The following is a 26,558-nucleotide window of genomic DNA, read 5'->3' as shown; positions in this document are numbered from 1 at the left end:
CCAATGTCTAAGTTGCCCATCCCTGTTGACCCTGTGTATCGAGAGGGTGGGAATGATCCTCGCTGTAAAGATTTGTTCCCTCTTTTGAGCTACTACATCTATAAGTAAAGGTCAAGTTCATCAAATGGTAGTGGATTATGCTTTTTTTTATCTCTTCTTTGTTCCTCTAGTTGAGCTCTGATTCACGTGTTCTTAATTGGCAATTGCCTGATTAAAAATGAGGTTGAACAATTTTCCATGTATTCACAGCCACTTGTTTTCCTTATCTGTGAAATCTATTCACCTCTTTTGTCCATTTTTCTATTTGGTTGTATTTTTCCTATCAGTTTCTGTATCATTTCTTCTGGAGTACAATCTTGTCAGATGTGCATTTGTAAATATCTTCTTCAAGTTTGTGATTTGTCTTTTCATGCTTTTAATGGTGACATTTCCTTTCATTGAGATTTAATTTACAGACAACAAAATACACAAGTTTTAAGTATACAGTTTGGTCAATCTTGACAAATTGATTCATTTACATATAGCCTTGGAAACCCTACACAGGGTTGCTATGAGCCTGAGCAAACTCGATGGCACTTAACAACAACATGCCTGTATAACCACCACTCCAATCATGATTTTGTAATTTCCAACACTTTAGGAAGCTGCTATGTGTCTCTCTTCATTCTCTCGCCCCGATCCCTGGGGGCAATCATAGTTGCAGTATCTATTGTCAGTGATTAATGTTATTTGTTCTATAATCTTACATAAATGGAATCATACAGTATGATACTCTGTTGTTGCTCAACATAGTGGTTTAGAGATTCATCCATGATTTGCAAGTGGTCTGTGACTTATCTTTTCATTTTCTTAATGGTGTCTTTTGAATTGCAAACATTTAAAATTTAGATGAAGCCCAATTATCTTTTTTTTGTTTTGTTTTATTATGTCCTTAAGAATTCTTTGTCTAATCCAAGGTCATGAAATTTTTCTATTTTTTTCTTTTTTAAAAGTTTTACCATTTTAGCTTTTTCCATTTAGTTCTATGATCTATGTTGAATTAATTTGTATTAATTCAAATTTGGATATCCAATTGTCCCAGCACCATTTATTGAAGAGACTATCCTTTACACATGTGAGTTTTCTTAAATTATATTTTAAATGTAGCACATGTTACATAAAAATATGTATTCTATTCTAGTATTTTGGTTTTCTACTTCAGGTGATCCACTTATGGGAGTTTGCTGATCTTCTATATTCCGTCTTTTTTTTTTTTTTTTAACTGTATTTCTACTTAATTTTTTACTTTTTAAATTTGTATGCTTTATGTCCCTCACTGAATTTCTGCAGAGTCTAAACTTCCCTGGGCTTCTTTGTATGCTGTCTTGGTTTCTACGATGTTTTTGTTTTTTCTTCTACTTCTTTTCTGAGTTCTGCTGGCTCCCATTTCCTCATCTATATCCTGAGTTTCAGGGAGTATATTTTTGCTGCCACTTACAGCAATCTGCTTCCATCCAGCAGTGCTTCCAGTGCTGGCCTCTTGATTCCCTTCCCCCAGGTGGCTTCAGTTACACTTCATTTCAGGACTTCTCTGGGGATCACGGTTGTTTTTGGCAGTCTTCATGTGTGTTTTGGGTCTGCAGATTACATCTGTCTCCTTGTTTTGCTGAAAGCAGAGTTATTTTCCTTCTTTTTGTTGCTTTTGTACACTATCCAGGAGTAGAAAAGGAAAATTACCAACTCGTATCCCCATGCTAATACCTGAAAACCCCAGCCACAGATCTCTGTTTATTTATCCTTCTAATAATTCATCAGTACCAGGGTCTGAAATTGATGTCTACAACAATTCTGAAAAATTATAAGCTATTTTCTCTTTTTAAATTACCTCTTTCTCTTCTCTTCTCATATCTCCTTCTGGAACTCAACTTTATTCTCTGTGGACCTTCTGTCTTTCAGATTTTCTAATCTCTCAGATTTTCATCTTGCCATCTCTCTGGACTGGGTTCTGAGTACTCATATATCTTCTCAGAATGGCTTTAAGTAACTATTCGATTAAATTGCAAGCCACCCCTCCTGCTTGGTAGCTCTTTGTGTCCTTTTTCTTTTGTCTTTTTTACCTGCACTATTTTTTTTTTTAATTTTAAGTAAACTGTTGGTCCAAGTAAAGCATACATATGAAAAAGTACACAAAAGCAAAGTACCCAGCTCAGTTAATAACCCAAAGCAAATGAATCCATGTAATAGCACTCAGATCAGAAAACAGGAAACCAACACTCCTGTGTTCTTCACCCTCACTCTTCAACCAAAGGTAACCATTCTCTTAACCTCCATTTATTTTGGTCCACCTTTTAACTTTATATAAAAGAAATCACAGAGTATGTATTCATTTGTGTCTGGCTTCTTTTGCTCATCATTTTATTTGTGAAATTCACTCATATTGTTGGGTGTACTACTGATTCTCATTGCTGTGTGGTATTCCATTATGTTAATATATCAAAATTTACTTATCCCTTCTATTATTGAAGGATAATTTGGTTGCTCCCAATTTTGGTATTACAAATAGTGTTGTGAGGCCCTGGAGGCCCCGTGGTAAAATTCTTGCTTTCCATATGGGAAACCTAGTTTGATTCCCAGCCTATGAACCTTATGCACAGCCACTAGTGGTTGGACCGTGGTGGATTGCATTTTGCTATGAAGCATTGTAGGTGGATTGCATGTTGGTGTGGTGCTGTAGAATAAGTACTAGACTGTAAGGCTGACAGTTCAAACTCACCAGTCACTCCTCAGAAATCTTATACAGGGTTGCTATGAGTAGAAGTTGACTTGACAGCACTTAACAACAACAGTAAAGCCAAATAGGGTTTGGGAGCACTTCCTGATTAAGACAGACTAGGAAAAAGACCTGGTGATCTACTGCCAAACATCAACCAATGAAAACTCTATGGATCATAATGGTCTGATCTGCAACTAACTGGTCATAAGGATGCATTCCATTGTTCATAGGGTTGTTGTGAGTCAGGTGCTGACTTGAGTTGCAACCACAACTACAAGAAACAGTGTTGCTGTTAACATTTTTTCTACATGCCTTTTGATCATTCTGAATAGGTTTTTCTGTTTGTCTTTCTAGGTCTTTCTAGGAGTGAAGTTGCCAGGTTAGAGAATATGCCTATTGGTTCTAAGTTGCTCATCTTCTTGGAACTTTATCTGGATATCCCTTTAATTTTCTGCTTGACATTCTTCAGACCACACAGTTGACATGAACTCTGAATGCAAACATACATGAGACTCAACTTTGGGCTACAAATTTTTAAGATTTTCTCCACACTCCACTCAGAACCACTCTGGCAACAGGCAATTTTATGTCGTGGATTATTTCTCACTAAGGTGTCACCTGCTAGATTGCCCATCTTGGTTGGTGCTAGGCTTTTTCTCCTGCTCCCTGTGTGTCTTCATTTTCTAAAACAGAAACTCAAGTTCTTTAAGATTTTCCAGAAACATAGAGGACAAAAGTCAGTTTTGGCATTCACTTAACTCATCGGCTTCCTGCTTTAAAAACTTTATTTTTGGTTTCTGTGGATTTCTCTCTTTTACTCAGCAATGTATTTCACAAAAGAATTTCTTCTATTTTATCGAGCTTCCCACTCATTCCAATAAGGACAATTTCAGGGAATCCAGTCTGCCATTGGTTTTTAACCCCTTTGCCTCACCTACCCCCTCAACTCTTCTGCAGCAGCAGGCCCTTTATGTAAGACATCTGCCCACCCCAATCAAACTCTGAACCTCCTCCCTAAACTTAGATCCACTCTTCCTCTGCCTCAGAGACCACCCAAGGGGAACCCTACCCCAAGGTATATCCCTTGCCTTGGCACTTTGCCTGAGGTCGAGAGCAGGGACTCTGGAGAGAGATACTTGTGTTCTGACCAACTGGTTTGATACCTCTATCTCAGGCAAACTGTTTCACATCCCTCGTCTTGACTTCCCCACCTGTAAGTAGGGACTTTGAAAGGCTTCATGGAGCACTGAGCACCCAGAATATTATATAAGAGTCTTCTGTGTTTATTAGCATGCACACATTCTCAAACAGTTCCTAACCCACTCTTCTGGCGAGAGGAGTCCAGTTAAGATTGATAGCAGATTGCATCCTTGATGGATGAAGTAGCCCAGGGATACTGGGCTCTGATGGGATACAATGAGAGGAAACCTGCCCGAGTCCTTCAGATACTCCTCGTCTCAGTGCTCTAGCACTGCTATGACAGAAATACCACAAGTGGATGGCTTTAATAAATTTGTTCTCTCAGAATTTGTTGTCGTTGTTGTTAGGTGCCATCAAATCAATTCCAACTCATAGCCACCTTATGCACAATAGAACGAAACACTGCATGTATATAATCAATCGCCTTTTATGTTGTTTAAAAAAAGGCATTTGCAATGAAGAAGTCATTGTTGTTGCAAAATCCTATCATGTGATCTCCAACCTCATTTCTAGTACCAAGGTCATAATTTCCAACTACTGATGCTTTTTTTCTCTTTGTTTCCAACCTTTGCATTCCAATCACCAGTAATTATCAATACATCTTGATTGCATATTTGATCAATTTCAGACTGAAGAGGTTTAGGATGCTAGAAGTCCAGATTCAGATTCTAGGAAAAAGTGACTAGGAGAAGGCGTTTTTGTCTCTGTCAGCACTAGGTGAAGGTCCTTGTCTCCTTTCAACATCTGTGGACCTAGTGTTCATTCATTGGAGATCTCCATGTGTCTTGGCATCAATCTTCCACTGGGTCTAGGAGATTCGCAGTACAAGAGCCCTGGGTCCCAAGGATGTGCCACTTCCAGTTCTTCTCTTTTGGTGGCAATCAGACCCCTTTTCCTCTGTTTGTTTCACTCTCTTTTTATCTCTTGTAAAATAGAAGGTGACTGGGAAACTCCCCTTTCATTGGATCAGGGCTGTAACCTGCGTAAGGGTGTTACACTCCACTTTAAACCCTTACAATTGATGGACTGATCACTTTGGATCACACCATGACTATGTCATCACATAACTACCAAATGACATCATTACATAGCTACCAAACCTCAAACCACTGAGAATCACGGCCCAGCCAAGTTGATACATATTATTTTTGAGGGAGGGAGTGTACAATTTAATCCCTAACACCCCTCACCTGCCACATATCTCTGTGTTTCAGGGAACATCTACCATTATGTGCCCTGGTACAATACCAAACCTGTGGTGGCTGTGACCTCATACTGGGAAGACGTCAGTTTCCGCATGAACTGCCTCAACCTCCTCCATGTCACTGGAAACCGCCTGGTGAGTGATGCAGGAGAGAAATGGGGGCAGGGAGGGAGGGCTCAGATAATTGATGGGCGCTTTGGGAAATTGAGTCCCAGGCACAGGAAACTGGTCACACAGCTCATTCATGCATTCCATATTAATTGAGAGGTGACAGGCATAGAGCAAGGTGCTGAAGACACAAATGGGAAGTTAAAACAACAACAATAAAAAAAGGATAGTGGGAGTTTGTTATGTGCCGTGGAGTCTGTTCCGACTCATAGCGACCCTGTACAAGGTTTCTGGGGCTGTAAATCTTTTAGGGAGGAGAAAACCAGTTCAAACCACTATGCTACCAGAGCTCCTTATAGTGGGAGTTAAGTGCCATCGAGTCTATTCTGATCCACAGCAACCCTGTATAGGGTTTCTGAGGAGCAGCTGGTGAGCTTGAACCACCGATCTTGCAATCTGGTGCATTAGCCCAAGCCACAGCAGGACTCATAGTGGGAGTAGGTGCTCACAAAGAAATGAAATGTATGGACCCTGAGGAATGTGTAGGAGAATAACATTTGTGACATCATGATGTACCAGTTTTTGAAGTTTGAGGGTAGGTGACATGGGATAAAGCCAGTAAAGCAAGGAGGGATCATATCACAAAGGGTCTTAGTGCCTGTCAAGGAACACGGGCCTTAGAGGAGCCACTGAATGGGTTTTAGGCAAGAGAATGACCTGATGCCGCCTGCCTCGGATGCGACGTATTTGGTATTTGTACCTACAGACTTGGCAGGGAGCTAGGGTCAGGATTGACCTTCTGTGCTCCTTCCCAGTTCCATCCCTCTGTGGCTCCTTCCTGCCACCTATTTCGCCTGTTGGGTAGCAGGAAGGGTGAGTGAGGGTCCTGAAATTGCAAGGGCATGGGACAGCCTTGGACTGGCATCACCCTGGCTGAAGATACCTTGGGCCAGTCAGCCCAGGTCAGGTCCATGCTGACGCCAGCTCTGTTGCCATTTCTCTCCTGCTGGGCAGAAAGCCAATCTGGACACCCTGAAGTCCATGCGGAATCCCAAGGACCCAGCCCTGCTCCTCCAGTGGGAGAAACTGCGGAAGGAGCTGGTGGAGGACTGCGAGTAGGAATGCAGTGGGGATGGGAGGGGCTCAGGTCAGGACCCGCAGAACCCTTCTTCCACGAGAAATAGGAATTCAGCTCAAATCTCTCCCAGGCTTGAAACCCAAACAACAGAGTAGCTCTCTCCTGTCATTCAGACTCTTCCAGAAAATGGCACTGACCTTCTCATCCAGGATTGTCCCTGGCATTGCCTGATGTTCCCACCAAATGGATCTCTGCCTCTTTCCTCCAGTGCTTGTCCTTCTAAGATGCCCTCCTCTGCCTGTCAAAATCCTCTCCTCATCCCATGCCCCGCTTATGTCCCGCCCCTACCCCCCAGTGATTGGTTGGTCCCCATCTCTTCTCCTCTAGGAGGTCCTTGAATGAGGCCTGGCACATTGCAAGGGCTTGAATGACTGACAAAGACATGTATGAGAATGGAGAGGTCAGATTCACAGTGACCAGGGCTTCCTAAGGAGGGAAAAAGGTCCTTGGGTAGCAAGCAGTAAAAGGGATAGACACCTCAAGGCTAGGAAGGGCCCACTGGCCTAAGGAAGGGCCAGAGGGTCATGGAGCTCTGAGACAAAAGAGAAGTTCAGCCTCCTCTTACCCTGCCCTGACCACAGGCGCCCTCTGCCCTGCCTGACTGATCAGTCCAAAGCCACAGAATTGGACAAGAAGAGATGGATGCTCCGCAGCCTTCTTCTGCAGGAACTGGCCAAACAGGCCAAGGAAGCCAAGCCCAAGGACATGGTGGCCACAGTGGAGGGCTGGCTGTACCGTCTCAACTCTGTGCTCCCTGAGGTGGACTCTGGAGATACTGGTGGGGCAGCAGGGCTCTAAGGCAGTCAGGCAGGGCCTGACTCTCTCACACCTTGACAGCCCCAGGTGAGCCTCCCAGATGTGATGATCTGGCTGGTGGCCAAGGACCAGCGAGTGGCCTATGCACAGGTGCCCGCCCACACTATCCTCTTCTCCCAGGCCGGGCCCCTGCAGTCCGGCAGGTTCTGTGGGAAGACACAGACACTCCTCCTACAGGTAGGAAAGAATGGGGTCCTCAAGAGAGCAGCAGGCCCAGAAATACCTCAGAGAGAACCCCTGAATTCTCAGAGCAGCTCTATGGAGTCTCCTTGAGGGCACAACCCACTTCCTTTCTCACTGGCCCTTTACCCAGGTAAAATAGGGTTGGTACAGTCCCAAGAGGAAGGCAGGAAGTTGGGGCTGTTAACATGTGGGAAACATCAAATCCGTCTTCCTCATCCATGGCCTTCAAATTCATTCCCACATCATCCTCACTGCCACCAGCCCTTTACCCTGGATTGGGTGAGACTCAAAATATTTAATGGCCTATAAGGCTTGGGCACCAGCCAACCATGCAAGTCATAAAAAAGAACTGATCACCTCTCCACCTCACCCCACCTTGAGGCAGTTGGTTGGGACATCACTCTGCTCCCTCCCTTCCTGACACCTCAGTGCCTCCTGGAGAAAGGCCAACCTCCTTGGCCTGACCCCTGGCCACTCCTCCCTGCTTCATCCCTCTCTGGTTTGTACTCAGATTCCCCATCATTGTGGAATGCCCCTCCCAGGTCCAAGAAACACTGGGACTTGAAACCTGGCTTGTCCAAGCCTCAGTCTGTCCCTCTGTCAAGTGGGAGTACTGCTGCTGCTGCCCACCTCAGGGCAGTGTGTAAGGATTAAAGCTTAGAATGAGGACTCGGTGCTCAGCACAGTGCCTGGCGCAAAGCAAGCACACAATAAGTGTGCATTAACACAGCTGCTGGGGAAGCTCTGCCAACCTCCTAGGCACCACTGCCTTCCCTCCACCCCCCCACCCCCACTCCCCAGCCTCTCTGTCAAGCAGAGTTACAGGGCGTTGTCCTCCTCATTCCCTACTCTGGACCATGTAGGTCTAGAAGGCAGGAACTCTGTATAACTCCACCTCTTAGCTTTGTGTGAAGTCTCTTGCTCCCCGGGGCTCAGGGTGACCCATTCCAGGACTGTGCTCCTTTTCTCACCTGCACCCTATATCTGTGGGATGGACCTGCCTTTGTCTCAGTACCCAGAGGGTGAAGGACAGAAGGACATACTCCCAGCCCACCTCCGGGTCTGCATGTGGCTTGGCAACGTGGAAGATAGTAAAGATCTTGTGCTGCTCCGCCATGGCAGTATGGTCGTGTACACAGAGACGGTGAGCGTTGGCCGCTGTGGCATGGAGCAGGGCTCACTGGTGTGGGGGAAGAGAGACAGAGTCTGAAGAACAGACCTGGCAGGAGACAGAGAATGGCTTCACAAAACCCACTGCTGTTGAGTCAGGACATAGTACCCTATCGGGTTCCCAAGCCTGTAACCTTTACTGAAGCAGACAGCCTTATGTTTCTCCCACAGAGCAGCTGCTGGATTCAACCCACCAGCTTTGCAATCAGCAGCCCAATGTTTAAACCACTGTGCCACCAGGGTCACATTTAATGGAAGGAAGTGGTTGAAGCTACAATTGTTGTTGTTAGCTACTGTCGAGTAGGTGCCAACTCATAGTGACCATGTACAGGGTTTCCAAGGAGTAGTTGATGAGTTTGAACCACCAGCCTTGTGGTTAGCAATCCAGGGTTTAGTCTACAGTGCCACACCATTGCCTAGCACTAAAAAGAACAAGTGTTTATGATCAAATCTCAGGCTTACAGAAGGGGGTCAGTAATTGGAAGGTTGCTCTGATTAAGCAACCATAGCTGCTGCCAGCTCAGGGTCCCTTGTTGACAAGCTATAGGCATGTGGGTGACGGGGGTGACTGGGGGCCCATTCACTCTCTCCCTGATGGAGGTTCATGGAGATTTCTCCCAGGTAATGTGTGATAAGCAAGGTTTCGACTGCCGGGGGCTGCTCAGTTGCTAACATGGCAGCCTAGGATCCCCATAGACCCAGCTAGGTGTTTCAGGCCAGTCTGGTGGTCCTGGGAATGGGGAAACCGGGGAATAGTCTGCCCTTCCAGAGGAACAGGAAAAGAGGCATCTACCCACAGAGCATAAGCCCTGAGGCCCAAGAGCAGCCAGAGACTGTTCTAGAAACAGAGGAGGGAGAGATTTGCTGGAGGACTAAGGAAGGAGCTCTGGTAGCGTAGTGGTTGCGAATCGGGCTGCAAACCTTAAGGTCAGCGGTTCGAAACTACCAGCTGCTCCGCGGGAGAAAGATGAGGCTTTCTACTCCCGTAAGGATTTACACCCTCGGAAACCCTGTACAGGGTCGCTATGGGTCGGAACCGACTCGACGGCACTTAACAACAACAAGGGAGGCTCAGGAGAGGCATCTGACAATCGAGGGAAAACCTGTTTTGGGTTTCAGGCTTTTTAATTTACTGATTTGAAAGATAGTTTTAAGTTATATGTTGTAGATGGATATATTATGTTTAGCCAGCCCCTGCTTGGGATTTTGAGAGGCAGAGGTGGAGTGGGATTTCGGATTAGATGCAGGGAGCAAGGAAGTGGTGGGAAGAGACAGCAAAGGTGGGACAATTGGGACTGGCTGGGTTCCCCTGGGTCTGCAGTGAGAAGGATGTGGCTTCAGGGCAAGTCAAGTGCGGCTTCCACCACACTCCGCCCTTGTTAGCTGAGTGACTCAGGGCAGAGTTGACCTCTGTGAGCCTCAGTCTCCTAACCTGTACACTGGAGCTGTGCCGATGGAAGGAGATTGTGTAAGCCAGGCCCACAGTGAGTGCTTGATAATGGAACTTGCCCACACTGATTAACGATAGCTCTGAGCGCTGGTTTTAAAAAGGATTTTGTGGCTACACCTCAGCTCAAGGGAAAGGATTACGACTGATAAGCCATGTCTACGGTGGTTCAAGCTCACCAGCTGTTCCTCAGAAGCCTTATACAGGGTCGCTATGGATTGGAACCGACTCAACAGCACGTAACAACGGGGCTGTAGATAGAACAGAGAAAGCAAGGGAAATACATATGTCGACCACAGGAGGACTTCCTTCCCTTCCTCACCCCTACCTTCATAATAAAAGTCACTGGCCCAAGGGCAGGGACCATGGGACCCCTTGTTGCCTAACTACCATATTGCTAGGTGGTAGCTACACTCCAGTGGAGACCCAGGACAGAGGGTGATGTCCAGTGTGGACAAGAGGTGCAGATACTGACGAACTCCCCTCCCACAGTATGAGAACCAGGCCAAGTACAAAGACCAGTGGGGGCTACAGGGGCTCCACCGCTGCCCCAACTTCTCAGACGTCACAGGACGCACGGCCCTCCCCAAGGAGGATTTTAAGGTGCCTCCAGGATGGCACTGGCAGGGGAAGTGGATAGTGGAGCCTCAGAGGAGGTAAGGCTGGGGGTGCAGGGCCCTGAGCCTGTGTCCCTCCAGGCATGCCCCACCTGAATTGACCCTTATTTTCCCCTGAGGGCTGGGCAGGGCAGTCTGGGAAAGGTGGGCAGATAGCACAGAGAGCATGGGGCATGCGTACTTGTCAGCCCAATCAGCCTTCCCCCAGTTGAGTCCCAGTGGACTGGGTGCCTACCCTGCCTGGATGCCAGGCCCTGCTAACCCAGTCTTGCCCAGAGCAGGTAGGGTGCACATGGCCAGCAGAGGACCCTGGGGGCCTGGGGTCTCCTCTCCCCCAGACTCCTCCTGGACATAGACATCAACAAGAGTCAAGTGCTGGAGGAGGTGTATGAGAACCAGGCACGTGATATCACAGGAGCCTGGGTACCGGCACCCATCCCAAACACAGATGTGGTGAGCAAGGGTTCCTTCCAGCTGCCTTGTGGGATGTGTATGGGCAGCAATGCAGCAAGGTGGGGAGCCTCGGAAACTGGATGTCCGAGTGGAAATACCACTTGACTAGGAATTGTGATCTGCATCATGCTTTCCATACATTCAGCCCTTGGGTCTCCCTGCCAGGCACCGGTGGGGGATGTACACCAAGATGGTGGGGCACATACATGAAACAACAGAAAAAGGTAATGTTTCCTTCTCAGGCCTCTTTCAGAGGCAGCCGCTCCTTGGAAACCCTATACAGGGTCTCAACAGTACTTAACAACAATAACAACTTACCCTAAAGGAGAGAATCTCATTTTGGGACACTGCCCAATAGAACTTTCTGCAATAATGGAAGTGTTCCATGTCTGCACTGTCCTCCAAAGGATCTATCTACCTAAAGTTATATAAATCCAGCCAAATATAGGAAGACCTCTTTCTTGACACCCTTGCTAATGCTGCATCATAGTATTACCTTTGTATTTATGCCATGTAATTATTTTTTTATAAAAAAGCTGAAATGTGGCTAGTAAAACTGAGCAAGAAAACTTTTCATTTGGTTTCATTTCAACTAGAGATCCCTGGGTGGTGGTGCAAACATGGTTTGCTTAACCAAAGGTTGACATTTGAATCCACCCAGTCACCCAGTGGCCACGCAGAAGAAGTCAGATGACAGACATTGAAAACCCCGTGGAGCACAGTTCTACTCTGGAAATTGTGGGATCACCATGAATCAGAGTCCAATCAGCCAGCAACTGGTTTGTTTTTTAAATTCAAATTCATTTCCAGTTAAATTCCCAAATTGGACACTATAGATCTACCATCTCTGATACATGCTTACCACCAGTAGCTGATGAGTTGATTCTGACTTCCGGTGACCCCATGTGTGTGAGGGTAGGACTGTGTCCCATTGAGTTGTCAATGGTGGATTTTTTTAGTAGATTGCCAGGTCTTCCTAGGAGCCTTTGGGTAGGCTTAGATCTCCAACGTTTGGTTAGCAGTAGAGCACATTAATCTTTTGCACCACCCAGAGTCTAAGACATGCTGCTGCTGCTTCTTGTGCACCTTCGAGTAGGTTCTGAATCATAGTGACCCTCAATAGGGTTAGTAAGAGCTACTGGTGGGTTTGAACTGCCCACCTGCAGTTAGCAATCCAGTTCTAATACATGCTACTCTCCTCTTTCTAACAAGAGGAGAGAGTAGGCAGTAGGCTTGGTCTTGGGTAAGCAACAGCTTTTAGCTGAAATTTAGTCATACTATCTTGTTTTCACAATAATTATTATGTTTTAAGTGCCATCGTACCTATTCCCTATTTATGGTGAATGACATTAATTTTTAGTGGCTTATATAAGATTGCTTTTTAAAACATTTATTTTAATTTCAATAAAAGCAAATCAATACAAACATCAAGTGAATATATATGGGTGGCAAAGGATGCTGCCTGGTCCAGAAGATGAGACTGTATCTATTTGGAGGCTACTGTGCCTACAGGCGATGCACAAATTGACTATAGAAAGAGGGAAGGTGGCCCGTGTTCCTCATGGTAGCCCTCATTTCAGCTCAGATGCCCTCAGCTTTCTCTGTCCACCCACAGGATGGAAACTCCATGGATCCGCGGGAGAATATGAAGTGTCCCCGAGGCTGGTACATTCAGAAGAACTGGGCTGTGGAGCTGAACCATGCAGTGGACAATGAGGGTTAGTCCTGTGGCCAAGGTTTGGAGATGGAAAGACCAAAACGTCTGCTGAGCTGTTGCTCATTCTGGACTGGCAGAGGTGTTCAGTACTCTGACAGCCTCAGAGTAGCCAAGTTCTTGGTTAGAGTGGACCTCAATTCCTGGGGCCCCCCATCCCCCAGAGAACAGAGACTCCACGATCTATAGACACGGGCCTGAGCTGTGAGAAGAGAACAGGTTGTAAATTTCTCCTGAGGCCCGGCCCGGGTAACGTTTGGTGGATGCCTGTAATGTGAACCTCCTCACTGAACCTGAGTCCACCCAAGGTAGCTCCAGGGACTGGCAGTCTGAAGACCTGCTGGGTTCAAGTTCCAAACTTTTCTTCTTACTTATGGTATGAACTCAGGTCACAGTACATCTCTGAGTCTCCCCTTCCTCATTTGTAAGGTTAAGTCACATCTATCCAGGAGTGACAAAATGTGAACATATCTTTTCTTTCCACAAAACAGGCCTTAGGGCCAGAGAGACTTGAGGAACATCACAGCCCCTTTAGGCCCATCTTGCAGCCCTGGTCAAACCTCCTAGCCTATAAACACCTGGTTCCAACAGGCTGGGAGTACGGAGTGGGGCTTCCGCCCTTAGGCCTGCCACAGGCCTGGAACTCTGTGGAGAAGACCTACTACTCGGTGCGGCGGCGGCGCTGGGTGCGCATGCGCTACCGGAGCCCCCAGAAGTTGACCCATGAGCAGGAGACCCTTTCCTTCCTGCAACTGGTGAGGAGGCTTCCACGGGCAGGGGCTCTGGCCGGGTCTACCTCGGGCATTGGAAGGAAGACTCTGCTTTCTTCCTGCAGCACAGCCCCAGTGTGGCCGAGGAGGATGAGGGCTGGGAGTATGGCACCTTCGGCTCCAAGTTCCATCTGAACCCTCAGCCCACCAGCCAGTTCCGCCGACGCTGCTGGCACCGCAGGCTGGCCCCCAACAAAGATAGGGGCATTGCACCCATATTTCTTCTTGAGGGATCCCTGGTAAAGCCTCCCTGTAACCCCACTTCCCAGAGCCAGGGCCTGGCCTGGATCTGGCAAAGATTATGAGATGCCCAAGGTTGGATGCTGACCATTAGGAGTGGTGGGAGAGGAGTGGACCTCAGCTCTACATTCCCGGGCTTTAGTGGGTGGAGCCTGTGAGAGGAAGGGGTTGATCTGGGCCTGGGTTGGAGGAGATAGGAAAAGCACCCAAGAGCCTCAGAGGTGACCCTCTTAGGCACTGAGCATGAATCAGACTCAACAAGCTAAGGAAAAGGAAAAGGCAGAGGAGACCAGAACATCCTTATGGGGAATGAGCCAAATGTTCTCCAACATCTGGAGACCAACCCCAGAGAATACCCAACCACCGGACATGCCCTTCATCTACTGCATCTTCAACAGTGAGCATTTACCTGGGAGTCGACTTGGGTGACCCCAGAGACCCAGTGCCTGAAGGAAGGGAGTGGGGAAGATCAAGGTGGGCTAGTGGAAAAGCAATCTTAGGAGATCCTGGGGCATCTCTCTTACCCAGAGCCTAACTACTACCAGCTCTTCTGCTACATCTACCAGGCCCGAAACCTGGGGCACAACCAGATCCAGACATTCCAGGGTAGGTAGTAGGCACCGTTTTCCTTCTAGCCCCTCAAAGACCTGCCGATGTGGTCACCCAGAAGTGTAAAGAATGTGGGAAGAAAGGGGAGACAGCTCATGGCTCTAGTTTGGGGAAAGGACACAAAAACAAAAAATGTAAGGTGGGGCTGGCTACTCTTGACCAGAGAAGGGGGAGTTGAGTCCTCTTCTCAGTGCTGACCACTTAGCTGGGTCTCAAAGAGGAAGTGTTTGTACTAATGAGGAGCAAAGAGCAGGTAGAAACAAAACCTTAAGAGACTTGAAGGCAAGAAAGAGGATGGCATGCTTGGGGAAGAATGTGTCACTTGTGGTTAGACCAGATGATGGGATGGGGGGTGAAGGTGGGGGAGGGAGAGGTGTCAATTTCAGTCCCTGTGAGGGAGGAGCCTGTACTACTTCCTGTAGGGAAAACCCGTTGAAGGCTTTAGGAGGTGAGTCACATACTCCCTCCCACTCCTGTTAGTGGCAATACTTTTAAGGAGCCAGGTAGCGGGATGAAGTTTAGACTAGGGCAGTGGGTGGCAGAACTGTTAAGGATGCCTGCTGGGAGCTCTGTCCATTGGGCATCACCACACATCAAGAGGGCCATATAATGTACCCTGGTGCCAAGGTCACTAGTTGATGCCGTAGAAGGGCAGCCACAGTGTGGCCTAGTCTCCAGAACTCCTCCTGAAGATCCCCGGGCCTTCAACACGGTAGGCATGAAATACATGTTCACAGAGCCAACAACCTATGGTTATCCACCCAGTTGCTCTATTGATTACACTAGAGTGGGCAGCTGGCAGTGGCTGCCAGTCCTGGGTCTCCCTGGGCAGCTGGTCCAGCAGTGGCAGCTCAGACATGAGCTTCCGCCTCTCTCTCTCCCGCCCTCCAGAGCCTTTCATTCGAGCGATCTTCTTGAACCATAGCCAGTGTACCCAGACCCTGAGTAGCTCTGCAGCCCCCACGTGGGCCCAGACGCTGCTCTTCATGCACGTCCTTCTGTATGAGAACCCCCAGGACACCAAAGACAGCCCACCGCTCATGGTGCTGGAACTGTGGCAGCAGGACTCCCAGGTAAAGCAGGTGTGCTGGGGGAAGAAAAGGAACTGCCTCAGAGTTGCTGAGGAATTTTTTCCTTTAAAGGAAAATGAGAAAAGTGCTCCAATGGTGCTGAATGAATAGTAGCAGCATGTAAACATGAATGTTAGCTGTTATCCTACAACTATCAGAATCCAGGGGATGAGCTAGAGCACTGTCAGCTGGCCCTTCATGTCCCTCCAGGGCAAAGAGAGCTTGTGGGGAAGAAGCATGTGGTCCCCAGTGGTCTGGCTGGATCTCCAAGACAGGACCCTGCCCCCCATGAGGTGGCATCCCCTTGTGAAAGGGACAGGGGAGGAAGAGGGCGAGATCTTGGCATCCTGCGAGCTGATCCTCGAGACCCAGGTACTGGGAGAGGGCTTGGATGGGAGGTGTAGTGCCCAGGGTCTCTTCCTCAGCTACTAGTTTCCAGAGCCAACTTTCCCCAACTCCACTCACCACCCCACCCCCCAAAAAGCCTGAGAACTAGACCATTGGGCTTGGTGAACTTGACCTATTCATGCTCCCCACAGCTCCCCAACCAACTTCTTCCCACCCATGTGAATCTGGGGCCTCCTCAGTTGGACCTTCTCAGGTACCTGCTTGAGTTGAGGCAGAGGGCAGAAAACCCAGCCTAAAGGGGTCTCATGTGTTGTGCTCTCCTCGCAAGAGTGTTAGAGAGAAGAAGCCACCGATCTTAAATGTTCCCTGGAAGGATAAGACCTATTTGCTCCCCAAGGACATCCAGCCCACGCTGAAGAAGATGGCTGTTGAGGTGGTAGTGGTGTGGGGCAGGTGGGGGCCAGGGAAGGAAGCAGGGGGCGGGACCGTGGGCAGGGAGAGAGCACCACCCAGAGCAGACTGGAAAGCCATGGAATGTGCTCTGCTGACACTCCATGGACCTTTCTATTGGACCCAAAGTTTAGACCCAAGAAGATACTATCTGGGAGATGGAGAGAAACGAGAGAAATGAAAGGCAGAAGCTGTGATATAATATTTTAAATCATTTTAATGCAAATCTCTGCTATCAGTAGTGTACAAAGCTTTAGCATTCATTGTAGCATTTGAGTCTCACACTGCCCCTGAGTAGTAGGGACCTTTTTCAAAGAATGAAAATTCAGAAAGACAGCATATTCCATGCACAGTGGCATAGGGACTAAGCGGCAGGGCCAGAATTTGGGCCCAGTTCTGCCTGCCTCCAACTGCCTGGATACTTCTCACCTGTCTTTTGAAAGTAGTATGGTGGTCCCCATTCTACCTGTGAGCCCTGCCTTGATTTGGCAAAGAGTAAAGGTTGGTTAGGTCCTCCTCAAGATAGGCAACCTGGTTGGCTCATATTTTGGACCCCTGAGGTCCATCAGTAAGGGGTGTACATTCCTGGGATGCTCATTGTCTGTCAGGTGAGTAAGAACACAGGATGCTGGGTCACTGAATGGCCACAGCGTTCTATGGGCTACAAGTCAGCAATGGGCTAAATGCCAGGAGGGACCCCTGGGAAACCTGGAGCACCACCCCTTCCTTGCTTCTCTGGGCCTCAGAGGCAGCCAGTCTCAGGAACTCTCCTGAGGACAGATGAGAGGTCAGACAAGGCAACATGTGAGTAAGAGGTGTCAGTGGAGATATAGTCACAGTGGCTGAAAGAACCTCCCTCCCAGACATGGGAGGACAGATAGCATTTAGGCCTGAGGACCTTCAGACTGATTACTCAGTTTTGTTCCCCAACCCTGCATGCTCTCTGATGTACCACCATTCCTAGGATGGCCTCTTCTCTCTGGCCAGAAGCTCATTAAAGAGGCACTGGCTACCCCTTACTGTGCCTCCCCCTCCTTTACTGGCAGGTCCTAGTTTGGGGCCTTCGGAACTTGAAGAATGTGCATTCCCCCTATCTTTTGGTGGAATGTGGGGAACAGTCCCTGAGGACAGAACCCATCAAGGACTTCCAGACCAACCCCAACTTCCCCCAGTCTGCCCTCTTCTTCACGCTGGTAAGAGGACCTTGGGCAAGAGACTTTGGGGCGGCTCTCTTCTACAGGGAGTGCTCACGTTCCCCACTTCTCCCTGGGGGTGCAGTTTATGCCTACAGAGGAGGCCTACTCACTGCCCCTTGTGGTGAAGGTGGTGGACACCCAGGACTTCGGCCAGCAGACCGTGGTGGGTCAGGCCAACATCAACTTCCTACAGCCATATTTCTGTGACCCCTGGGCTGACAACTACGTGCCCCCAAGAATTCCAAGTACGGCCCTTTCTCCTTGTCCTTCCCTAGGCCTCACCTCCAGCCCCCAACTGAGTGGGATGAAGCCCTGGTTCCCCTCTGGGTTGGTCCCTCCACCTCACCTTTTGGCCCCTCTCCTGACACTCATGATTGCACGTCCTCCAAACAGCGTTGTCCAGGAAGAAGCACCAGGAGGTGAGTAAAGGGTTTGAGATCTCACCGTCTCTGACACCACTGAAGGAGATATCCTTTGTCAGTGAAACAGAATTCTGAAATCTGTGGCCCCAATGTGAGGTCTATTCGCACACTAAAACTCTAAAGCAGTGATTCTAACTGTACATCAGAATCATCCGAGCGCGCTATAGAAATCCTGAATATGATATTCTGGGCACCTGGAGAGACAGCAGATTGAGTCTGGGGTGGAGCTGGAGACTCTGCATTTCGGAGCCATTTCCAGAGTTCAGTCTGTGCCTGTGGCCAGGAGGACTGAGCTGTACTTACCCTCTTTCTTATTCCCCAATCTCACGTCTCAAGGCCCCTGAATTAAAACCAGAAAGCCTATGAGAAGGAAGTAAGCTCCGGCCTCCACCTGATCTCTTCTTTTCAGAAGTCAGAGATGGTGACTGAGCTACGGGCTGCCTAGCCTCACCTTGTTCCTCCTCTCTCATTTTCAGCTCCTAGATTACCTCTATGAAAAGTTATGGCTCAAGTACAAGAAAGACGAGGTGGGAAATAGCCTCAGCAGCTAAGAGTGTAGGGTGGGAGGGCAGCATGGCCCTGGGTAGAGGAAGGCTGTTGTGCCTCTGCCCACCCGACTCCCCACCAAGGGCCAAAGCTACAACTACCCTCTTCCCTGCCAGGATGACTATGACCACGAAGTGGATTGGTGGAGCAAGCTGTTCTGGGCCACAGGAGAGACTCAAAAATCCTTAAAGTACAAGGACAAAGACTACCATACCCTAAAGGTTTGGAGGCCCCTGGGAGGGGAGGGTGCTGAGAGAGAGGTAGAATAGAGTCTCCTAGGAAAAGACCCAGCCACATCCTTGCAGTAACTCAGGCTGCCGAGCTGAAGCAGGCAGTGCCGACTCGGGCCCTTGATGGGGCAGATGCTTTGAAGCAAGACCTGGGAGATGGTGGTCCCTCAGTCCCAATCCTGGGGATGATCTCCCTTTAGGCAGACCTAGGCCTGTTCCTAACACTAGGCTGGGTTGCACACATGCTCCCATAGGTGTATGACTGTGAGTTGGAGGCAGTGCCAGATTTCAAAGGCCTGCAGGACTTCTGCCAGACTTTCAAACTCTACAACGAGCAGCCTGTGCTGGACAGCCCAGTGGTGGGAGAATTCAAGGTGTGTGTCCAGCCCAGGTTAGCTGCCCTATCTCGTGCACCCCTCCTATCCTAGACTACTCTAATAAAAGCCCTGGCCTTGTCATGCTCATTCTGAGAATGGCAGGCAGGGCTTGTAAACCAGCTTTGGGAGCGGAGGAGTAGAGCTTGGACTATGCAAGGCAGGGATTCAGTATTACCTCCCCCTCACACTCAGCTCTGGTCTGTGCTGGTCTCCCAAGGCCCCAGAGTCTTAGAAAACAAGTTCCAACCTAATGAGATAGGTGGGTGAAATTGTTCAGAAACAGCTAAAACTGGAAACTCACCTACTGATTTCAATTCTTTTGTCCAACACTCTACCTGCAAAACACTGTGGGCCCTACAGAAGGGCTCTGTTGCATCTGCCACTATTCTCTGTTCTGCTGTCTTTGTCACCCTCCACCCACCCACTCTCCTTAGCCTGGACCAGGGGCATCACTTGGCTGGTTCTACAAAGTTCAGCCAGCCCTGGTAACTACCACTACCACTGGACTCCCTACACGTCGCCCTCCTCAACTCACACACAGGGCCTGTTCCGCATCTATCCATTTCCTGAGGATCCTAAAGCTATCAAGCCCCCCCGCCAGTTCTTGGTTTGGTCTGAGAGAGAAGGTTTCCCTCAGGAATGCTTGGTGCGGGTGTATGTGGTACGAGCATTCAGTCTGCAGCCCCAGGACTACAATGGTCTGGTAAGAGAGTAGCCCCGACCCGGGTCCCTTCCACACCTTGTCCTAAATCCCAATCTAGAGCTCCTTCAGGTTTCTGACACCCAAAGTGCCAACTCTCCACAGGCCCCTTCTGGTGCCAAGGGGCTTATTTATGCCCATGCCTGCTCTTGCAGACCCAACTCATTTCCTATTCTCACACCCATGTTTGTGATCTCCAGTGTGACCCTTATGTGATCCTGAAACTGGGACAGAAGCGACTTGGCAACCGAGACACATATCAGCCAAACACTCTGGACCCCATCTTTGGCATGTGAGCTGCCCCAACTCACCCCATCCCATTTCTCTGTTCCCATTCACAAGATGCCAGGAGGATGTGCCACAAGGCAAACAATTCTTCCATTCCTCTCTCGTATCCAGTTCCCAGCATGGTGGCTTATACACTCTGGGGGCTCAATAGATGCGAGATAACTCGATGGGTGGTCCTTGTCTACTCACCCTGTCAAATTCATTGTCTAGGAAGAAAGCTCAGAGTACAAGATCCCAGGTCTATCCAAAGTTATTTTCAGCCATAACTGAGGGGCAGTTACTGGTGATCAACAACCTATCCCATGCTCCTACTCTATATAGTCACCATAACCAAACCAGGGGAGCGTGGGCCCAGGGGCTGAGTTGCTAATGGGGGAACCTAAAGCTCTGATACCCCCTACAGCCACAGTCTCGGCAGTGTCTAACCCCCTCACCCTAGGATGTTTGAATTGAACTGCAACATCCCACTGGAGAAAGACCTAGAGATCCAGCTCTATGACTTTGACCTGTTTTCACCTGATGATAAGATTGGATCCACGGCCATTGACCTTGAAAACCGACTCCTGTCTGGCTTTGGAGCTCGTTGTGGTCTCTCCAAATCCTATTGCCAGTGAGCGTGGGCCTGAGTCAGGGCAGTTGAGTGGGGATGGGGTGCAGGAGTGAGCGCATAGCTCCTTCAGAGGCCTACTTCCAGAGCCCCTTCTCATGCCTCCACCTCTGCTAATCAGTGTTGCAGCTCTAAGCAGTGTTCTCCAAAACTCAAACCTCCTCTTCCTCATCCTCTCATGTTATTCCCACAGATCGGGGCCCTTTAGGTGGCGGGATCAGCTGCCTCCAAGTTACCTTCTGGAACGCCATGCCAAGCTGAAAGGGCTGCCTCCACCGCTGTTCAATACTGAGGATGACTCTGTTTTTTACAATGGAAAAAAATTCAAGCTGCAAAGCTTTGGTAAGCAGCACAGCACACCCCCCAGAAAGCAAACACAGGCCTCTGAAACCAGTGAGGGCTCCAGAAGGAGTCAGCGGACAGCCCTCCGGGTGAGGAAGGGTGGGGGCCTACTGCCTCTTTCCACCCACCTCCAATCCAGAGCCCAAGCACCCTACTGCTGAGGACCTGGGATCCAAGAAGGAACGCCTTGCACTCTACCTGCTGCACACCCAAGGGCTGGTGCCTGAGCACCTGGAGACCCGCACGCTGTACAGCGACAGCCAGCCAGGCATCGACCAGGTACGAAACTGGAGGGGGACGCTTCTACAAGTACGAAACTGGAGGGGACGCTTCTACTATTTCGTTCTCTATCTTCTTTCCTAAACCTCTGTTCTTTGTTGGTATCATAATATGCTTAGGTAGTGGTTCACATAAAATTACTTGGGAATCAGGACCACCAAACTGGTTACTAAATGAAGGCCCAACAGTCTAGAGTCTTGTAGGAACAGACTTGTCTAGCATGACCTGCTAAATGGCATTTAACTCTCTAGGTCATAAGTGAAATTTCAGCTTCAAAGCCATGATGCCCCACACCAGCCACACTGCAGTGTTCCAGCCAAAACAAGACACAAGGGGGGTTGAGGGTACAGTTGTCTAACTTCCTGTGGAGAGCCCATTTCACCTCATAGATACTTCTGGACTCCACGGGGTACACAGGGCAGGGCTCCCCAGGCCAGCATGCTGAGAACAGAGGTGAACAAACCCAATCAGTTAATCTGTCCTGACTCTAGGGAAAGTTACAAATGTGGGTGGATATCTTCCCCAAGAAGCTTGGGCCTCCTGGTGCTCAAGTCAACATCAGCCTCAGAAAGCCAAAAAGGTGAGTGGGACAGTCCCATTTTCTAATCAGTCCATTTCGCAGTCCAGCCTCCCCAGGGTGCTGAAAACTACTGTTCCCAAACACTGAGTTGCAGTAACTCTTTTCCTCCACTGGGAATCCTGGGAGCTTTCTTCCTCTGAATTGCCCCCCAATTCAGTACAACTTCTGTGAGCGTGGAGAGAAGCCTCCCAGGCTTCTCTTCCCTCACCAAGGCTATGGCTGGGGAGCTATTTCCTTAGCAAAGCCTCAGAGCACAGTGGCTGCAGGTATGAGCTGCGCTGCATCATCTGGCAAGTTAGCAACGTGGATCTGCAGGACAACAATTTTACCGGTGATAAGACCAGCGACATCTACATTAAAGGGTGAGGGGAGGATTAGGGCCCCAGCAGAGAGCCCTCAGATTCTCTGTTCTGTCATTCCTGTTGGGGCCTCCTAACCCTAGGAGTGACAGTTTTCTATTTTCACTGGCATCTGGTAGCTGCTGGGTACTCCTTCTCACAGGGCCCCAGCTTGGGGATGGGAATAATACAAGCAAACCCCAAGTGACAGGTTTTTGGCTCCAGGTGGTTACTTGGGCTAGAGAAGGACATGCAGAAGACAGATATCCACTATGAATCCTTCACTGGGAAGGCCTACTTCAACTGGCGGTTCATCTTCACCATGGACTATCTGGCTGCAGAACACATGTGTGTCCAGAGCCAGAAGGTAACAGGCCCAATGGGAAGGCGGGTGATGGCTTCAGGCACTCCTCCTCTCCTTCCCTCACTTCAGAGACCTGCAAGCTGTACCAGAATACATGAAATGTGTCCTCAGACTGAGCCTAGGCCATCACTGCTAGGTAGTAGGCCATTAATGTGTCTTAAGAGAAATCCCAAAGAAAAGATGCCAGCAAAATGCTCTGCCATCCTCTAGGAATACATATGGAGCCTGGATTCCACATCGATGAAGTTCCCACCCCGGCTCATCATCCAGGTCTGGGATAATGACACCTTATCTACTGACGACTTCCTAGGTAAGCCTTTGTCACAGAGCCATGACCACAGGACAGGGAGTTCCTTCTTGCTGACACCATTTCTCTGGGTCCAGGGGTCTTGGATATGGATTTGTCTGATATGCCTTTCCCTGCCCGGAGGGCCTGGAACTGCTCCATCAAGATGATGGACACAGAGTCCAAGTGGCCCCATTTCCAACAACACAAGCACATCTCCCTCTTTAAGAAGAAGATTGTAACTGGCTGGTGGCCTTGCCAGGTCCTCAAGAATGGAAACTGGAGCTTGTCGGTATGAGTTGGGGGAGGTGTTTATTGACTAGGACAACTGTGCCACATAATTTGGCTTTAATAGACTTGCAGGGACTTAGCTAAAATCCCTTTTTCTTTCGGGATCCTGGGAGGAGGCCCTAAAACTATTCTTGCTCCTGCTTTCTGAACTCAGCCTCCCACCACTTACGGTATTTCTAGGGTAAAGTGAACATGACTTTGGAGATACTGACAGAGAATGAAGCCTTGCTCAAGCCAGCCGGGCGGGGCCAGTCAGAACCTAATCAATACCCTACACTGCAACCCCCCATGTAAGAGTTGGGCAACGGCACGGAATCTTTCTTCTTCCTTGACAAAGTTGAGCTGCTAGGCTTAGCATTTTATATGGGCTGGTGACCTGGTGGGCCTATAAGTGGAGAAGGAAAACTTCTTCTCACGACCCCATCTTAAAGCTCCGTTACAGTCAGGAGAGGGCAGACTTGGGAGGTGGGAGAGTGGCAAGCAGAAGGTGCCTTGTCAAAAGAAAGCTCTTTGCTCTACACCACTTCACCTTAAGTGTTTGTCTCTCTCCTGCCCCTACACAGACGCATCCACACTACCCTCAGATTGCTGCGGTTTCCTCTGCAAAACCTGTGCCAATACATCTGGAAATACAACCGCTACAGAATCCTTACTGTCTTTGCCATACTGATGCTACTGTTAATGCTGTTCAACTTTATCTACTCTACTCCGGTGAGTGATACCCACAGGGACAGGAATCAAAGTTCTGGGACTCCTGGGATGGCTCTGGGGAGACAGCCTTCAGACTACTAGTCAGACAAACTCTGTCACCTCTTCTCTCTAGAACTATCTGGCCTTGAGCTTGGTTAAACCTAGCATCCGGGTAGTTAGTCACAATTAAAACATCCAGCAATGATATCACTTCGCTAAACACCAGCAACAACACCTCTTCATCTGCTCATCCAGGATCTGAAGCTATGCCTTACTGTCATAGACCATGAGTTGAAACCATGGTCCTCTATTGGCACATGAATCGTCTAAAAGTTCTTTTCCCAGAGCTTCCAATCCCATGACAAATTCACCCATGTTTGTCTGATTTTCTTCTGCCTACCATCAGCCCTACCCATGGGCTTCATTTCAGTTTCTTGTTTCTGTATTCTAAGACATGTGCAAAAAGGGCAGAGTTGTAATTTCCCAGCGAAATAAACAAGTTTCAAAACAGAGAGCCACCTTGTAATTTGGGGGTTTGGAGACAATATGGCAGGTTGAAAACACCAGCCTTTCAGACAAGATTCACAAAGACAAGCAGCAATGTCATGTTTATGCACCATTTCTTAACACCCTCGGGGTCTCCTCCATACCAAGAGGCTCGGAAGGTAGAGGAAACCAAGCCGCAGGTTGACTGTAAAGGAGGTAAGTGGCTCAAGCGTGATCAAACAGCATGACCAAGGCCACGGCTTTCACCCAAGCATCCATGTATAAAACCACCACAGTATTGCCTCTAGCACAAATCTGGGATTAGAGTGCCCAGAACAATATTTAGCTCTACTAACAAAGGGAGACATTTGTTTCCAGGACAAAAAGCAAGAGCTGGGACAGGATTAGACAATGCTAAGTCGAGCCATTTTCATACGTCACACAGTTTTATAAGAGCATCCTTAGACTAAGTGGAGACTGCATCTCATGTTCTCCTTGTCCTCTTTTCAAAGTCTCCAGGAGCCCATGAGCTGGAGTCATTCAATGCCCATAGACTTGATCTCTTTCTCATGTACACAGTGCCATGTGAGTGAACCACTCCTCTCTCATCACTGCCTTGGCCATCTTGAGCACCCACCCAAGTCCTCCCACCACATAAGTCCATCCAATCTCCCATGGAAATAATAATAATGATAAAAAGACAAACAGCCATTTGATTTTTCAGTTCCACCTGGTCATAACACCAAACTACAGGTCACACAGTTGAACCTCTGGTCTCCTTGAGCGGCTCAGCTATTGTGAGGAAGGGAGGAGGCTCACACCAGTCCTAGCCCCACTGTCATCCTAGTGCAGGCAGACACTACAGCCTGTGATGATTAATTCATCACATGTGGAAAGCTCTAGAACACAGAAACCTATCCCCAGTCAAGGTGACCCTTCCTTTCCTTCTGGGCCAGGCTATAGGCTGAGGACATTAGTAACTCAGGAGAAGGTAAAGCAAGGGTTGATGGGCTTGAGTTGTGGGCCTTCTCTAGAACTCACTCCTAATAGGAAGGGCACCGAGTCAGAAGCTCATGTTTGGTTCCCATCAGCCATTTTAAGAATTTCCCTTAGGCTCTGGAAATATGAAGGGGCCCTGGTGGTGCAGTGGTTAAGTGCTCAGCTACTAACTGAAAGGTCAGTGGTTTAAATCCACCTGCCACTCTGCTGGAAAGATGTGACAGTCAATTTCCATAAAGATTTACAACCTTGGAAACCCAACTCTGTCTTCTAGGATTGCTACAAGTCAGAATTGACTCAAGGGCAATGAGTTTATAAAGTATGTGCTTAGGAGCGCCTCAGAGGTCTAGGTCTTTCATGGAGATAGGAGCCTACAAATCACTTTAATTGTGGAGCAGACAGATGAGCAGCATATGACCTCTTGTCAGATAAGGCAGTAGAAAATGATCTGACACGTGCAGAGGTTGACACTCAGGCTCTGTTGCTTAGTAATAATAGCACACTATTTCAGGCACGGATGATGAGGGTCTATCGCTCCCTAGACTTGCAATGTGAGAACAACTTTTCTTATCCAGTAGAAAAAGAAGCCTTTTTTGAGGGGAGTACCCAAGTCCAGGCTGTAAGAAGAAAGCTTGTCCTTATATTTTTAACACTCAAAGTGGGGTTCCAAAAATCCTAAGCACAAAGCATGCATTTAAGTAGGCTCCAGCGTGTTCAAAAACATTTCCATATGGTCAGATCACATGGCAAACGTTGCTTTCAGTGTCAAAGCCTGGAGCTGGTCAGTTGCACAGTTATGACATCCATGACATTTTCCAAGCTTCCAAGCTTCACAATGTGCTTGGCCTAGCATGCCTATTGTCAGCCATATCTGACTGAGGTCCGGCAGGGCCCTGATTAGGAAGGTCACAGACATACCAACAGACCCAAGACTCACTAGAGAACAAAGGCTGAAGCGGTAAGCCGAAGAAGAAAGTCCTTTCCACAAATGAAGAACAGTGAAACGTAAGTCTGTCCAGTCGCCCCAGGTCTCAACAGAGAGGCATCCAAGTGTCTTTTCCAGCCCAGCTCTCAATCAGAGAGGACAAAGAGTAGGCGGGAGAGAGGATGGTGAGGCAGGGAAGATGTTTTCACCCATATTTCCGAGGAAAGCTCCTCAAGTAGACAGAGGCTTAGGTAAAAAAGCAAAAATCAATGCGTGGATGGAAGATACGAGGCCTTTGAGGACTTAAAAATGAAGTACGAGAG

General features: G+C 48.5%; 1 protein-coding gene across 1 annotated transcript in view; it reads left to right on the top strand.

Moving 5' to 3' along the window:
- FER1L5 (fer-1-like 5 (C. elegans)) overlaps positions 1-24,015 on the top strand; it is a 79,282-nt gene extending 55,267 nt beyond the window's left edge. The window contains 34 exon segments of the mRNA XM_006876623.1: positions 5,167-5,291; positions 6,279-6,379; positions 6,984-7,161; positions 7,240-7,395; positions 8,414-8,545; positions 10,511-10,674; positions 10,974-11,088; positions 12,704-12,806; positions 13,394-13,557; positions 13,659-13,824; positions 13,955-14,209; positions 14,341-14,418; positions 15,313-15,494; positions 15,702-15,863; positions 16,168-16,272; positions 17,336-17,482; positions 17,568-17,730; positions 17,879-17,904; positions 18,384-18,434; positions 18,570-18,674; positions 18,938-19,057; positions 19,602-19,763; positions 19,961-20,052; positions 20,488-20,658; positions 20,849-20,997; positions 21,137-21,276; positions 21,768-21,856; positions 22,096-22,218; positions 22,420-22,561; positions 22,769-22,868; positions 22,943-23,136; positions 23,316-23,425; positions 23,699-23,846; positions 23,959-24,015. Of these exon segments, the coding sequence (XP_006876685.1) occupies positions 5,167-5,291; positions 6,279-6,379; positions 6,984-7,161; positions 7,240-7,395; positions 8,414-8,545; positions 10,511-10,674; positions 10,974-11,088; positions 12,704-12,806; positions 13,394-13,557; positions 13,659-13,824; positions 13,955-14,209; positions 14,341-14,418; positions 15,313-15,494; positions 15,702-15,863; positions 16,168-16,272; positions 17,336-17,482; positions 17,568-17,730; positions 17,879-17,904; positions 18,384-18,434; positions 18,570-18,674; positions 18,938-19,057; positions 19,602-19,763; positions 19,961-20,052; positions 20,488-20,658; positions 20,849-20,997; positions 21,137-21,276; positions 21,768-21,856; positions 22,096-22,218; positions 22,420-22,561; positions 22,769-22,868; positions 22,943-23,136; positions 23,316-23,425; positions 23,699-23,846; positions 23,959-24,015 (4,475 nt within the window).
- The last annotated feature ends 2,543 nt before the right edge of the window (positions 24,016-26,558 follow it).

This window comes from Chrysochloris asiatica, unplaced genomic scaffold, assembly GCF_000296735.1.
Source record: "Chrysochloris asiatica unplaced genomic scaffold, ChrAsi1.0 scaffold00395, whole genome shotgun sequence".
NCBI classification, from domain to species: Eukaryota; Metazoa; Chordata; class Mammalia; order Afrosoricida; family Chrysochloridae; genus Chrysochloris; species Chrysochloris asiatica.
This window is presented reverse-complemented; position numbering and strand designations above follow the sequence as displayed.